The 16,881-nt window shown below is 43.5% G+C and overlaps 1 protein-coding gene across 5 annotated transcripts in view; it reads left to right on the forward strand.

The window, feature by feature from the left end:
• Positions 1-475: 475 nt before the first annotated feature.
• The window catches only part of C9orf72 (C9orf72-SMCR8 complex subunit), a 114,285-nt gene continuing 97,879 nt past the window's right edge, over positions 476-16,881 (forward strand). For 3 of the 5 annotated variants that reach the window (XM_033919857.1, XM_033919883.1, XM_033919893.1), the window contains exons 1-2: positions 9,251-9,343; positions 15,068-15,546. In XM_033919857.1, the coding sequence (XP_033775748.1) occupies positions 15,103-15,546 (444 nt within the window). In that variant the 5' untranslated portion in view covers positions 9,251-9,343; positions 15,068-15,102. Of the gene's footprint in view, positions 661-9,250; positions 9,344-9,433; positions 9,554-15,067; positions 15,547-16,881 lie in introns of those variants that run through there. The other 2 variants (XM_033919873.1, XM_033919864.1) reach the window with 2 other exon arrangements.

Below are 16,881 nucleotides of genomic sequence, written 5' to 3' on the forward strand. Positions count from 1 at the left end.
CAGAGCCCTAGTACACCTCAATTTAGAACCAAAGCAATCAAGCTCCACTGGAACAAAGGACAGAGGAGGGGAACAGGGAAACTCCACACAAACAACAAGCAATTCTGGTCTTCTCTGCAACTTAGAAAACAATAATTAGAAGAAAGCAACATAACAAATGAAACACAACCATAGAGAACCAACCTCCTGTGTGCAACTGGCACTAATATTAAGGGAGTCAAAGGCTGAGGAATACACCGATACTGTGACCAGTCAGGTAGGCTCCCTGCCCAGGTCCCAGTTAGAACAAGAAAAATTGAAGCAATAAAGGAAACCCGGAGTGGAATTGGGAAGGGACAGACTGTGGTTAGATGTAATAACGACCTTAACCACCGGGGGAGCCCAAGGGGTCCTTGGAACTCAGCCAGGGCTGACAAAGCAGGGTGTCGCCCTCAGGTACTTAAGCCCAGGAAGGAGAGCAGAGAAGGAAGCAAGATAGGGAGAAGATTTAATCCTTTCCTCCCTAGGGTGCCCTCGCAGCCAAGCAGGAGCAACGATCCAGTTCCTATGGAGGTGCTGGAGGAGGGGTCTGCTGAAAAGCCTATGTTTTCCAGTGAGCTGCCCATGGAATTGGGAGAACCGTTGGCAGAATGTGCTCCTGAAGTTATTGAGGACATGCAGGTGAACTTTGTTGCTGTCCACAAACAGTGAGTGTGATTTATGGGAGTTGAACTGTTTGTGAAACCTTTTCTGCCTTTTTCCTGTGTGCAAGCTGAGGAGTGATTTCTTTGAGGGAGAGGTTTTGCTAATATCTTGGGCGGGCATAGTGAGAGTCAAGTGAAAGACTTTTGTAGGCAAAACCTATCACTCCCCTGTTTCCTGGCAGTGTAGGAAACTTGCCAGAGGCTTGTAGGAACTGTACAATTTTTGTTCTGAGAAGAAAAGCACCTGGAACTGTTTTGTGTTTTTTTTTCTTCTGAATTTTGATACTGACCGCATTTGCAGCAGTCAGGGTTTTGACCCAGTGGGGTTGCAAACCAGAGACACAGCTGAGGTGTCCTTAGCACTGAATATAAGTCAAGGACTTGTGGCTTTGCTACTGTTTTTTGCTGCCTTGTTTAAGTTTATTATTTTTGTTTTAGTCCTGCTGGACAAAGCTATCCTGACCAGCTTAGCAGCTTTATGGAAAAGACTATCTACCTGAAGACAAACGGAATAAAAATAAGATTATTTGTTTGCACAGTAATGGTAGTGATTTTGTTTTGATTTTTCTCTTTTGGGCCATTGTATTGGCAAGAGTGTGAATCCGATCCTGCAGGGCGGCTCCGGTCCGGGCCACACGTCAAGGTGCTATCTTGTGGCATGCACTGTGAGTGTTCAGGAATCCTATCTTGTGCTACAGTGGACCACAATACATACCGGGGTTCTTGGTGTGTGGCCTTCTGGCTGACAAGAGAAGAACTTCAGGCCTGGAATACAGAAAATATCTGAGGCAGAAAGCAAGTGATACTGAATAGACAGAGGGCAGGCCATAGGAAATCTGTAGTAGATTAACTAAAATAAGACTATCCAGGAAAGAAACCAATCTTTCATTCAGTTACATCTATTCCAGATTCAGTACATGAGGCGACTATTGCCCCTGGTCTAGGAACTTTTGACTTTGGCCTGAACGTTGTCCACTCCTTCCATGTGGGCCACAGAAAGAGCCTGAGGATTAACTTCTGCCCATCAAAAGAGCATCTGAGCTTTCACACAAGGGAGTGCTCCTGGTACCTCCCTGCCTGTTCATGTATGCCACCACCGTGGCGCTGTTGTTGAACATCCTTACAGCCTTTCCTTCTAGGATGCTCTTTAGAGCTAAACAAATGGCTCTGAGCTCCAGACGCTTTATGGACCACTTCTTTTGATGGAGAGTCCACTGGCCCTAAACTGAGCGATCCCTGCAATGAGCTCCCCAGCTAAAGAGGCTGGCATCCATCGTTGAAAGTTATCCATGTGATTACAGGGGGTACAAAGCAAGGATGCACTCTTTCCCTACTCCTATATGAGGGGCTGCTGAAAGGTTCTCAGCCCACCCAAGAAGAGAATGATGTGGAGCCATGAAACTTATAAGTTATTCATAAGAACATAAGAATTTCCATACTGGGACAAACCGAAGGTTTCCAACAGTGGCCAACCCAGATCCCAAGTACCTAGCTAGATCCCAAGTAGTAAAACAGATTTTATGCTGCTTATCCTAGGAATAAGCAGTGGATTTCCCCAAGTCATTTGAATAATGTCCTATGAACTTCTCATTTAGTAAATTATCCAAGCCTTTTTTAAACCCCCGCTAAGCTGATTTTACCACATTTTCCAGTAACAAATTTCAGAGTTTAATTACATGTTGCAGTGTTCTCCCTAGGGCCTTTCAGCCAGGCGGTCCACCCGGGTAATTTAGATGACCGCCCAGCTAAATTCTGCTGCTGCTCAACATTAAAAAATTAAAAAAAAGACGGCTTGGAGATTTCACCTTTGCCCGTAGCGAACTTATGCTCCGGGGCTCTAACATGTGCTGCCGGCTTCCCTTCTCTTCCCTCCGAAACCGGAAGTTATGTCCGGGGGGGAAGAGAAGGGAAGCCGGCACGCACATGTTAGAGCCCCGAAGAATGCATTCGCTACGGGCTAAGGCGGGAGACAGGTCAGTGAAGCTTTCCATTTGCTCTTCTTGCTGTCGGGTCCTGCCTACTTTCAGTTTCCGCGAAGGCAGGACCCGGCAGCATTTCTCCCAATCGATCGTGATCTTGGACCGATCAGCCTTCCTCTCCGACGGCAGAATTGATGTTGGGGAGAGGAATGCTGGTCAGCCCGAAGTAGGGAGCGCTTGGGGCAGCGGTGGTGGCTTTGGGGCCTGTTCCCCGATGGCAGCAGCATTGGTAGTGGCTTGGGGAGGGCAAGGAGAAAAAAAGAAAGAGGGCAGGAAGGGAGACAGAAGGAAAGAAGAGAAACAGAAAAAAAGAAAGGGGGCATGAAGAGAGAAAGAAAGAAAGGGCAGGAAGAGAGGAAGAAAAAGTTGGGGGGAGGGGAATAAGGTCAGGAGGTGAGGAAGCATATAGGCTGAAAGAAGGGAAGAAAGATTTGATGCACAGTCAGAAGAAGAAAGTGCAACCAGAGACTCATGACCAGACAACAAGGTAGGAAAAATGATTTTATTTTAAATTTACTGATCAAAACGTGTCTGAATTTATATCTGCTGTCCCCTTTTACTAAACCGCAATAGCGGTTTTTAGCACAGGGAGCCTATGAGCGTTGAGAGCAGCGCTGGGCATTCAGCGAAGCTCCCTGTGCTAAAAACTGCTATTATGGTTTAGTAAAAAGGGAGGGGGGGTATTTGTCTATTTTTGTATGATTGTTACTGAGGTGACAGTGCATAGAGTCATCTGCTTTAACCTCTTTGAAAAAAACCCGGAATAGGAATGATTATTAACATTTTCTCTACGTACAGTGTGCTTTGTGGGGGGTTTTAAAAATTTTATTGTTGGTAGATCATTTTGACTTGGTCATTTTAAAAGTAGCTCGCAAGCCTAAAAAGTGTGGGCACCCCTGCTCTAGAACATCGCTCCTTAGTTTTATCAAGTGGTGCAGTGAGGGGCCAGCACTTTACATCTTATCACCTCATTCTTTCTTTTTTCTCCTCATGTACAGCACGGTTCTTTATTCTAAGCAGCTCTGGCACTAACAGTACTATGGGTGCCTTATGCTACTTTCACTACCACTTGCAGTCAGGTTTGACATTTTATCATGGTTTTGGGTTTTTATTTAGTTTTTCACCAGTATTTTCATTTATTTATTAAAGCAGCATTTTTTTTAACAGCCCGATGCCCCTCCCCTATCAGTGTGCATTTAATCCACTGCCGACACTTTTTTGGCGCCTCTTTCAACGGATCAAATATCATAACCCCACTGTCGCGTGTTCACATTTATTCTGCATACGAGTTTATCTCATCAGTGCAGAGACCTTTTTGGTAAGTCCATTTTACTCTCCCTTTTTTACTTTCCCAAGTGCTGTGGTTTTATTCTTTGGTTTTAATAGAAGCTCAATTGTACAATAATTTAGATCTTTCCCAGGTTCACTTTTCATCTACCCGGTCGGCTTGTCTTTGAGCTACTATTGGCTTATGTTTTCAAGATACACTCTGTATTATCAGCTGTTCATTTCCCTTACGTTTACTTTTGCCCTGTTTAGGTCTATATAGTCTAGGCATACTGTTTGTAACCAGCCATCATTTTAAGTATGTATATGCCCTATTTTAGGGGGGGTTAACTTCTTTTGGCATGTTGTTTCATTAATTCTGATTTTGGTGTTACAATATGTTGTTCTCGGTTTTTAGTTTACACATTATTTATTCTTTTCTATGACATGTTCGCATCGCAATTTTACTCAAAAGTATAAATAGGTATCCATATTCAAGTTTCATCATGGTGCTCTGGTTTTGGCTCCAGTATTTGTCACTTCCGTCCACCAGGTCTGGCTATCCGCTACCGTCTCATATTTTAAAGACTCATTCGTTATAATTAGCGGTGATCCACACGTCTCTTCATAATGGACATGTCCGATTTTAGCATTTGGATCAGGGGTATACAGCCAGCTGGATCCAAAACCTTCCAAGCTGCTCTAAATGGCACCTGCACCTCAGCACGGCTGCCGTACTTATTCTGAAGCAGAGTCAACAGCCGCACTGAAATGCAGGAAGGTCCCGCGATGACTGCAATTGCCGCCTCTGCCTCCGGAAGACGTAAGTGACATCAGAAGGGGTGGACCGGCAGCTGCAGTCATTGTGGAACCTTGCCGCAACTCCCTGCGTCTGCCAGCCCACTCCCTCCAACATCACTTACATCTTCCAGAGGCAGAGGCAACAGAGCAGTCATCATGGGACCTTGCTGGTTTGGAGGGAGAGAGGAGTATAGAAGGGTGGTGGAGGGAGAAAAAGGTCAGGGTGGTATGGAAGGGTGGTGGAGGGAGAGAAAGGGGCAGATGCTGATGGAATTGGTGTGCAGAATTGCCGCACATGCTAGACGCTAACGCCAACATTGAGCTGGCTTTAGTTCTAGCCATGTAGCGCGGCAATTCTGCACGCGCTAAAAACGCTATTGCAGCTTAGTAAAAGGAGCCCTTAATTTTCCCCACCACCAAATTTCCCCATCCCGCCCCACCCGGCTACTTTTTCATGCTACCTGGCTGGAAAAAATTTCTGGGGAGAACACTGATGTTGTATGAAGAAATATTTTCTCCTGTTTGTTTTAAATCTACTACTTAGAAGCTTCTTTGCATGCCCCCTAGTCCTAGTATTTTTGGAAAGAGTGAACAAGCGTTTCACATCTACCCTTTCCACTCCACTCGGTACTTTATAGGCCTCTATCATATCACTCCTAAGCCATCTCTTCTCCAAGCTGAAGAAGCCTAGCCACTTTAACCTTTCCTCACAGAGAAGTCATCCCAAACCTTTTATCATGTTCGTTGCCCTTCTCTGTACCTTTTCTAATTCCACTATTTCTTTTATGAGATACGGAGATCAGAATTGCACACAGTATTCAAGTTGTGGCCACACCATAGAGCGATACAAGGACATTATAACATTTTCTTCATTTTTTCCATTCCTTTCCTAATAATTCCTAACATTCTCCCATCTTAAAGAAATTACATTGGCTGCCAATATTATTTTGTGTTCAATATAATATCTTAAAACTTGTCCCGTTTCATCTCTGCAACCACTTTTGTGAAGAGGAACCACATCCGCTCATCTCCATTCCCACAGAACCACTCCTGTCTCCAAGGATTTACCGTATTTTTCGCTCCATAAGACACACCTGACCATAAGGTGCACCCTAGATTTAGAGAAAAAACCAAGAAAAAAAAACATTCTGAACCAAATTCTCCCTGCCAGGCTCTGCACCCAACCCCACACTCCTTGCCAGGCTCTGCACCCTGTCCCCCCTCTGGTGTTCTAGTGGTAGGCCGGGACAGGGCACAGGGTAAGCCGTGGCAGGGCACAGGCTGGCCTGGATAGGGCACAGGGCAGGGGCAGGGCACAGGTCAGGCAGGGACAGGGCAGGCAGGCTTAGTAGCAGGCAGGAAGGCCTAGTGGCCTGGAGGTAGGCAGGCCTAGTGATAGGCAGACACCTGGTGGCAGGCAGGTTCCCTCCCCAACAGGGTCCCCATACCGAGACAGGCAGGCAGCCCCTCCCCCCCCTTTTACTTCAATTCCTCCCATAGGCCAGGGCTATAGGGCAGGAACTTTCAGCCTCCTGCCCTTTCCTCCAGCTTACTCCTGAGCAGCAGGGCCCTTCCTCCGGCTGACTCCCTCCTCCCCTTTCCTCAAGCTGACTCCCGAGGCTGAAAGCTCCTGCCCTACAGCGCTGGACCGCCGAAGGAATTAAGGTCGGTGGGGAGGGGGGCGGGTATTCGCTCTATAAGACACACCTTTATTTCCAACCAATTTTTTTGGGGAAAAAAGTGCGTCAATAAGAGCGAAAAATACGATACTGAAAAATTCTTTGTGGGGCTGCCAGAACCCCACTGAGCTCCCTCAATATCATAAACAATTTCTTCCGTGAACAGCGCAGTATCCATGCCATTCTCAAATGTAGTTTTGCTAGCCAATCACGGTCCTTTTCCAGGATTTTCTTCCGTGAATTTTCCGTATTTGTTAGCACGTTTGCTTTTTCATCCACATAGCAGTTAATAGCTTCTTTCAGTCTCATAATTCCATTTTTCGTCTTCCTTCTTTCACTAATATACCTGAAAAAATTTGTCTCCCTTTTTTATATTTCTAGCCTTTTGCTCTTCCATCTACGCTTTTTATGCTCCTTTTCTTGAGTATTTTTATATTTCACAAATGACGACTCTTTTGCCTTTCTCTGCCACTAATTTGGAGAACCATATTGGTTTCCTTTTCTCTTATTTTTATTTTCCTCACATAAAAGTCTGCTGCCATTTTTATTACTCCTTTCAGCTTGGACCACTGCTTTTCCACTTCCCTTATATCCTCCCGTCCTTTCTTCAGAAACTATCTCATGCTACTAAAGTCCGCACTAACCCCCCTCTGTAGTGTGGTTTTTAGCCGGCAGTAACATCTCCAACACTCATAGAATTCCTATGAGCGTCAGAGCTGTTACTGCCACGGCCAGCGCTAAAAACCACACTACAGTTTAGTAAAAGGGGAAGGGAGCAAGAGAACTGGCATTTTACTTACCCTTGCTGTTTTATAAATTAGTTTTCTGTACCACTAACTCTTATCTTTATGGTTATATTCGGTGGTTCCATTAATTTAAATTGCTACACTCAGTATAGATGGATTAAGTGGTGTGATTGCCCATTAGTCTATTTTAGAGCATGGAAACACGTTAATAAATGAAAACAAATAATCTTTTTTGTATTGAACTTAAATGTATATAAACACTTAACTTTGGCACTATTCATACATACAAGGTAGACCTTTTATTTAGTTTGCTTAAGTTATATTCAAAAATTTCAAGTTCTACCTATAACCTATGCTAGCTCCCCAGTCTGCCCTTAACTCTGCTTCCAAGTCCAAGCATTTTATTAATATTGTAGAACCAGAGCGAATTAAATAGACAGAACATTGGTTCTGTTCTTGTAACTCCAGGTGTATTATTAACACTTACCACTTTGGTAATAAACCACGGTTAACTAACACTGTCCTCGTAGTCCTGCCTTGATCAGACAGTGGTCATCCCTGAGCTACTGGAACTTGGGTGTGGCAACCTCCATGTGCAGCAATTTATTAGCATGTGAAGGTCGCCACACGCATATGCCAGTTGATCAGGTGACCTCTGATACTGCTGACCCATGCATGTATCAGCTTGAGCCTAGCTGCATCACCAGAGTGGCTGGGTTGAATTTATTGGAGGGAATAGGAGGTGGTACTTTTGGAGTAGTTTCTCAAACTGTGTGCCACAGCACAGTGGTTTGCCACAAGAGATTCCAGAGTTTTACTTTATTTTTTAAAAATTCCCTTCATAAGTACATAGAATAGATTACATAAGACTGTCAATGTTATGAGCGTATGTGTGCATAAGGATACAAGCCTAGACAAGCATCATTCTTGGAGGTCCTTGGTCCTTGAAAACTAACAGCAAGTAATTTTATTTTTTTATGAAGTAGTTATCCTAACTTGAGCAACAATGCAATCAAAGCTTTGTTACCATTTGGATCTTCTTATTTTTGTGAACCTGAATTTTCATCCGACAGAAATCGGAAAAAACCCCAAAAACAAACGACTGCAGATGGTGGATGATGAAATGCGTGCTTGCTTGCAACTATCGAGTCGCGTTTTCAGTTAATTTGCACACAAAAACAAGCGCATCCATCGCATTGATTGGCAATTCTATTCTATCTACTTTAGTTTTACCGTTGTTACAATTACCTGTACATACCTTAAAGCAGTGGTTCTTAACCCTTTCAGGACCATAAGGATCGTAGGCCAATTTTTGTGGTTTTGACGACATTTTTATGGTAAAAAGGGCTTGCAGATGCCAAAAAATTGATTTTTTTTTGTGAAATATCATTATTTTTATATAAAAAAATCACACTTCTGGCTTATGGACAGTGTGGCAAGTGAATCTTCTCGTCAATCTAGCAACGACGCTAATGAATGAATGTCGGAACCAGTTTGTTTACATAAAGGCAGTATCATATGGAATCCGTACATATCAAATTTAGAACTGTAGACTATCCCAATCAAAATTTATAGGATTTTAAAGTTATGGGACAAATATGTCCCTTGGTCCTGAAAGGGTTAACCCTGTCCTGGAGGACCACTAGCCCTAATGAATACGCATGAGAGAGATTTGCATATAATAGAGGTGACAGACATGCAAATCTGCTTCATGCGTATTCATTAGGGCTAGTGGTCCTCCAGGACAGGGTTGGGAACCACTGCCTTAAAGAACTTTGAGTAAATAACAATCATATTTAAGTTTTTATTGGTTAAGTTTTAATGTGCCGCAAAAAAAAAAAAAAAAACCCCCAACAACATTTGATCAGCTTAGTGTGCCGGAGTTAAAAAGTTTGAGAGACGCCGTTTTGGAGGATTCTGGTTATGTCGTTAACCACCGGGAGGTTCAAACACTCTCCCGTGACGCGCTCCAACAGCTCCCTAGCTCCAACTTGGAGATCGCCTGCCAGTGCGGCCTGTCGTCCCGCCTTCCCATGACTGACGCAAGCTCCCTCCAATCCCGCCGCGTTTCTGCTCTCTGACGCAACTTCCTTTCTCCTGAGGGAGAGAGAGAGAGAGAGAAGTTCCGTCAGAGGGGGGACGGCTCACCGAAGAAGGGAAGCTGCGCGATTGGTAGTGGGCGATATCAGGTATCAGCTTGCTGGTAGGATGGAGCGTTCAGGGAGGGGTGCTGGGTCGGGGGAGCATCTTTTAGACCGGGGAGGGAGACAGAGCGTGGGGTCGGTACACCGCTTCTTTGGTCTCCGACTGCATATGTGAAGCGGGGTGCTCGGCATTGGGGAAGCTGAATGCATGTGACTTGGTATTTCTGTACCGTACAGCAGATTACTTGGCTATAGGTTAGATATTTACTTCTAGACTAACCAGTTTATTGAGGTAGGATGACTCTTTGCGTCTGGGGTACACTCCGGCCCGGGAAAGCTCACGCCTCATTAAATTATTGTTTAGTCTATAAGGTGTTAACCTCTCTCTGAACGTTTTGCTACGCCAGAGGAACAAGGCTACTACCTATGTTATAGTTGTTAATGGAGGTGTGTCCCTGCCACTGAGCATCTTATTTTAAGACTATCTGAGGTCACTGAAAGGAAGCAGGTTTTGATCCCAGGTCTTCTGGCTCACACGCCAGTACTCTCTGAATGCTATGCTGCTCCCTTTCTTCTATGCTGTTGAGGCTGGGGGGGGTTTCCCCCAGCCTAAACTTGCTTTTCCTTTCCTTGTTGATGGGTGTCCTAGGCAAACCTTACACCCCACCCCCGATTTTGATAATTAAATTCAACAATTATGATCGTCACATAAGCATTCGGTAAAAATGCTGGCCAAAGTATGTGCTGCTGAGTTTATATGGCTGTTTTTGCTTTGACTGCAGTTGCTCTTTGTTGCCTTCCAAGAAGCTGTTGTCTTAGGGAACTGCCTAGACCTGTTCAATGGTCTGCCCCTTTTGCTGCTCTACAGTGCTGTAGAAAATAAAAGTAGTCATCAAGTTTCCTTTTTTTAAGGAAGGGGGGGGGGGGTCCATTCCCTGGCTTGTAAACTGATAGCTCAAAAGCAACTCTTGTTTCTGAGTAAAGACATCTCAAAGTACGGTAAATTATGTTCAGGCATAATGCGTTTCTTTAGCATGTAGGCTAAAAGTTACTTGATAAAGGGAATAAGCATTGGTATGCTAGTGCATGCTACAGTGGCTTGCTTAGTTTTGATGTGACGGGGCAGTTTCTGTTCTGCTTTTTATCATTTATCAGCTCTCACCATCCTCCTATAAGAAGTGACAAGGCCTTGAATATAATTACCACTCTTAACTGATTTCAGGAACAAAATAAAAGCTTAGAGAAAAGGATGTACTGTACTACGACTGTCAGTCCAGCATCCTTTCTCCAGCAGTGGCCTGTCTGGGTTCCAAAAAATAGATCCAATATTCAGCTGCAGACATTATTGTTCTTACATACGCATTGGGTTGTTTTCATATACTGTACAGTGTTTGTGGCTATTTGGAAAATGGAGTATGTTATATCTATTGTTACTTAATAAAGCATTGTTCAGATGCCCCTCACAAACTACCACTCAAAATAATATTTTATACACACACATTAGTAGCAACTAATGGCTTTTGGCTAGCAGTTACCAGTACTCTGGTTTTCTCTCTCACTACAGACTCTATATGACCAAGTCAAAGTGACCAAGACAAAATGATCTACCAAGAATAAACATTAAAAAACAAACAAACACACAAAGCACACTGTATGCAGAGAAAATGTTAATTATCATTTATATTCAGGTTTTTTTTCAAAGAGGTCAAGGCAGATGACTTTAAAATATGCAATGTTACCTCAGTAACAACTATACAAAAATAGACAAATATAACCCCCCCTTACTAAATCACGATAGCGGTTTTTAGCGCAGGGAGCTGTGCTGAATGCCTCGCGTTGCTCCTGACACTCATAGGCTTGCTATCTTTTTTTTTCCTCTTATACTCAACTTCTGTAGTTATTCCTGACATGATTGAATTGTACCACTGTTTAATTACTATAACCTCTGTTGACAGATGGTTTCAGACATCTAGTATGCTCATTTTATTTAATAAGAAACTGGTTTGAATTATAATTTTTATCAGATCTGTAGTTTAGAAACGAACAAAGCAAAAATCGAACAAATCTGCAGTGAGGGCGCAAATGAAACAAAACAGAACTGCAGACAACTGTACAGATACAGATAAATGTTTATTAAAATAACAAAATATTTGGGTCCCATGATCTGTTAAAAGGTGGTGTGTTTGTACGCAACAAATATTTTATTTGCCTGCATTTTGTCCAGTTGTCTTCTGTTTTGTTTTGCACTGTAGTTTAGAAATTCATTTATTTCCTCAAAAGTCAAGTCAAAGGGTATATGAATTGTGGTAGGTAATTTTTTTTTAAACTGTATATCAAAGAACTGTTCCTGCTGTAGGACTGACTCTTTAGATTGTAAACAATTTCTATTGACTGAATAAAGGCAGTATCATAAGAAAACAGCAAAATATAAAGAAATCAAAAAGTAGCGTGTAATCCGCTAGAACAAGGCAAAACAATACAGTCACATGTCAAGTTATATCTCCCCACGTACCCCAGAGATCCCCCCTCCGCCCCCCCCAAGTGTCCCCTCCAAGCATGTCTCAGTAACGCACGGGAGTCCGGAGACCCCCTGAGCAGGGAAAGCCCAAAACGTGACCAGACAAGCCAGTCCTATGAGAAACAAGAAGAAACATGCTCCCCCCAGGGTCTGGACTCTGATGACCCTAGGGCGAACACCAGCTTTGGGCCCCCTTGCCAAAAGACAATCCCAGAATTCCCCTCCCCCCCAAATCAGGATTGACTCTTTAATATTATAATTTATTCAAAGTAGCTTCAAAGGCTCAACAAGTACCTCGACTCCACCTAAGTGCACGTTGATTAAGCGCACGCTTCGGTTATCCACAGTCTACCACCATGGTCCCATTATTTTTTTATTTTTTTTTTACATTAGTCGATGGATGTAAACTCCGGATAATTGCAATTCTGATAAGCACACAATCCGCTTATGTTATAGGTCCCACCTCTATTTGTTCACATTACGTTCACTCCAGTTAAAAGCAATCGCATTCCCATGTGGATGAGTAATGTGTTTGGGATCAGCAGTCTAGGCCTGGCCAGGTGTTCGAACTTTCAGAACTGCACCATAACATCGCATTGGCAAAAATCTTTGTCTTTAGCTTAACATGTCTACCATGCTGGACAAAGCTCATTGTCTTTGATTGAACGTGTCGATGTCTTAAAGAGACTTGACCAACGGGAGAGTCAGGTCTCTATTTCAAAACATTACAGCGTTCATCCTAGCCATATTTCTCAGATTTACAAAAAAAAAAAAAAGCAAGCCATATTGAAAGACTGGCAAAACAACAGCAATCCTACCAGAAAATGAAAAAGAATTGGGAGGGCTGGAGACGTTGAACAGGCGTTGCTGCGATGGTTTGCTGAAGCTACAAGTCGTCAACTGCCAATCAGTGAGCCTCTGCTGATGGAGAAAGCAGCACAGCTATCCGAAGAACTGGGCATAGAAGACTTCAAAGCAACAAACAGATGGCTAGAGAGGTGGAAAGTTCGTAAAGGCATAAAATTTAAGAAGCAGCATGGCGAAAAACAAGACATGGATGAGTTTGATGCAGAAAAGATGGGTCATGGAAGTGTTGCCATCAGTTATTGGTGGATATGAACCATGCTACGTTTTCAAGGCTGATGAGATGGGCATGTCATCCCTGATGGAACATTGGCTTTCAAACGCAGTGAAATTGTTGGCTTCAAGGTTGCAATATGGATGGTAGTGAAAAGCTCGAGCCACTGATGATTGGAAAGAATCAAAATCCTCGGTGCTTCAAAAACATTAAACGCCTTGCTTGTTGAATATGAAAGCAACAAAACACATGGATGACGGCGACACTGTGGATTGAATAGTTGCAGAAGCTTGACAATCTGCTGAGAAGGCATAGGAGGCACATTGTAATGCTGTGTGATAACTGTGCAGCACACAACAATGATGTAAGACTAATCAACATCAAACTCGTGTTTATTCCGAAACACAACCTCTTTGATCCAACCGATGGATCAATGGATAATCACCAACTTCAGACGTCATTACAGGTCGCTCGTCTTAAGATATGTGATGGCAGTGATTGATGCAAGCATGGAATCCAGTCCCCAAGCTGCTGAGCTTGCGAGAAAATTGACGATGCTCGACTCTGTTTACATGGAGTCGAGTCTCGTCATCAACAATTTCAAATTGCTATCGATGGGCGAGCTTCATTCACGCATCTGATGAGGCAGCTGAAGCTGACACTTCGTCCATTGAACTCCCAGTTGCACTTTCGCCACAAGGTAGAGAGAATGAGAGGGTACTCTCTAAAGTTAAAAGGGGATAGATTCTGTACAAACGTAAGGAAGTTCTTCTTCACCCAGAGAGTGGTAAAAATTTGGAACGCTTTTCCGGAGGCTGTTATAGGGGAAAACACCCTTCAGGGATTCAAGACAAAGTTAGACAAGTTCCTGCTGAACCAGAACGTACACAGGTAAAGCTAGTCTCAGTTAGGACACTGGTCTTTGACCAAAGGACCGCCGCGTGAGCGGACTGCTGGACACGATGGATCACTGGTCTGACTCAGCAGCGGCAATTCTTATGCTCTTATGTTCTTAAGAGTTTGAGCTGTATGTCGCCGTTGACAACGATGTGCCCACATCATCTGACAGTACTAATGCCGATATCTGTACAGTCATAAAGGACACTGCACGCAACCAAGAGTCAGATGAGGACGGAGATACTGCTTCTGTCATCACAATTAATGAAACACCTGCAGAGATTGCTTCCTTCTCAGACGTTCTGAAGTCCCTACACACGCTGCATTGTCATCTGGAAATAAATGGATGTCACGACTATGGACAATTTTACAGCATCAGTAGTCAGATACACAGCCTGAATTGTGCATTCTGTGTGCAGAAAACAATGACTATTTCAGTAGAATGTTGGTTTAAAAAAAGTTTTCCAATGTATTGCATTAGACAGAACAGTGCTGTTTCTATAATTGAACCGTGTTAAATTGTATTCAGTGTGGTTTTTGCTGAATAAAAGTTTTATTGCATTTGACTACAGCGTATTGTGATTTTTCATGACTAAAAAGTGGTACTCTGATTAAGCGCACATTCCATTTAAGCGCATGTGGTGGTTCTGTCCGGAGGCCTTGCACTTAAGCGGAGTCGACTGTATAGAGGACAGCTTGAACTGTGTAAAGCACTATGCTATACTGGATATCAGAATCTTATCATCGGCTGAGAGGCGCCAGAAAAAAAGAGCAGTCATCAAAAAAAATCCAAAATGGTGCTCCCAAAAAATGGTATCCTTTATATAATTATCATCACAAAAATTTATCAATAATATAACTCGCTCCTGGAACCAGCAATAAAATATAATAATTCACAATGTTCTCAAAAAAGCAAAAAAAAGAAAAGATAAAATACAATCAATCATTATCTGGGAAAAACATCCAGTTATTTTAGTAACAGTACTTCTTATTCTTCATATATTTAACTGTTGTATGCAGCAAAGTCCCAAGGAATAATTTTGCCAATGTTCACGTCACATGCATTGGTTCCAAGCTAACAAAATAATTAATAACTATTGCACTACCTTCAACTACAGCATAATTTCAAATGTCTTTATAAAGAAACAGTAAAACTTCACTGCCCCCAAAGATGCCATCGGAGACATCGTTTGATTGCCGATTGTGATAGACACAAGCTGAATTGTATGGTATTATCTTTCTCATGATGGCATCTCTCTCAACTTTGTGTTCATAGGTTACCACAGAAAACGTCCCAACATGTGAGAAAACATGTCTGCTCTCTGCCCACCTCCGTCTCCTGCTGTGGCCAAGACCCAAATTACTTTAAATGGGCCTTCACCGTTGCTAGCTGCCACTTTTGCCTACTGGGATAATATTCTGGGCCCTAGGGTAAGACATATTTGGGCTCCAAAGTCCGAGCAGGTGGTTCTCGGTGATGGAGAAATAACTTTTCTTGCCAACCACACATTGAATGGTGAAATCTTGCGCAACGCAGAGAGTGGAGCCATTGATGTGAAGTTTTTTGTGCTTGCGGAGAAAGGAGTGATCATTGTGTCGCTAATCTTTGATGGGAAATGGAATGGTGATAGAAGCACATACGGGCTTTCCATCATCCTACCACAGACCGAGTTGGATTTCTACCTCCCCCTCCATCGTGTATGTGTGGACAGGCTAACACACATCATCCGGAAGGGAAGGATATGGATGCACAAGGTAGGTGACCATTTCATTGTGTACCAGATATAAGCATTTATTTTAGTTTTGCTTTTCAGTTGGTGGAATGCATAATTATCCGCCTCCTCCAGCCTCTTCCCCTGTCCTTCACTTTACTAGAATAAGGGGCCTGCTTGTAGGGTATGGTACTGGCATGATGACCTTCTGTAAGTGTTGAAGAATGTAGAAATAGATGGGGCTGTATGAAAAGATTTAAAACTACTATTATAAAAATTAAAATTACCAAACATAAAGAGGAGGAGTATAAAGGAAATCTCACTTGGCATATAGTTGCTGTTTAGTTGCAGACTGTGTAGCAATTGCCCAACTGTTTGAAGACATTAATGAGCAAGAAATGACCGATGTAGTAGACCGCAGAACCACAGAGCTCACAAACTTTCTCTCAAACATAAAACTTTTAAGACAAAATAAATTGTATCACATATCAGTTTTTTTCTAAACAAATGAATCCAGAACATAAGAACATAAGTAGTGCCTCCGCCGGGTCAGACCATAGGTCCATCCTGCCCAGCAGTCCGCTCCCGCGGCGGCCCAAACAGGTCACGACCTGTCTAAATCACCAGAAGGGGCCCCCATGCCGCCTTGGTTTCCCTTCCTAGCCCTCCGGTCTTGCACATGCACGACCTGGGTTTCTATACTTATTTTCTGGTTAGCTTTCTCAATATCCCATGATCCCTTTATCCTTCAGGAATCCGTCCAGTCTCTGTTTGAATCCTTGTACCGTACTCTGCCTAATCACTTCCTCCGGTAGCGCATTCCAAGTGTCCACGACCCTTTGGGTGAAGAAAAACTTTCTTGCATTCGTTTTGAACCTATCTCCCTTCAGTTTCTCCGAATGCCCCCTCGTACCTGTTGTCCCCTTCAGCCTGAAGAATCTGTCCCTATCCACCCTCTCTATGCCCCTCATGATTTTGAAGGTCTCTATCATATCACCCCTGAGCCTCCTCTTTTCCAGAGAGAAGAGCCCAGCCTATCCAACCTCTCGGCGTATGAGCAGTGTTCCAGCCCTTTTTACCAGTTTCGTTGCTCTCCTTTGGACTCTTTCAAGTATCGCCATGTCCTTCTTGAGGTGTGGCGACCAATACTGAACGCAGTATTCCAGATGTGGACGCACCATCGCTCAATACAATGGCATGATGACTTCCCGCGTCCTGGTTGTTATGCCCCTTTTTATGATGCCCAGCATCCTGTTGGCTTTTTTCGAGGCTGCTGCGCACTGTGCAGATGGCTTCAGTGATGCATCCACCAGCACACCCCAAGTCTCTCTCAAGTCTGCTGTCTCCCAACAATGCCCCCCCCCCCCAATTTGTAGTT

Source organism: Geotrypetes seraphini, chromosome 1 (genome assembly GCF_902459505.1).
Source record: "Geotrypetes seraphini chromosome 1, aGeoSer1.1, whole genome shotgun sequence".
NCBI classification, from domain to species: domain Eukaryota; kingdom Metazoa; phylum Chordata; class Amphibia; order Gymnophiona; family Dermophiidae; genus Geotrypetes; species Geotrypetes seraphini.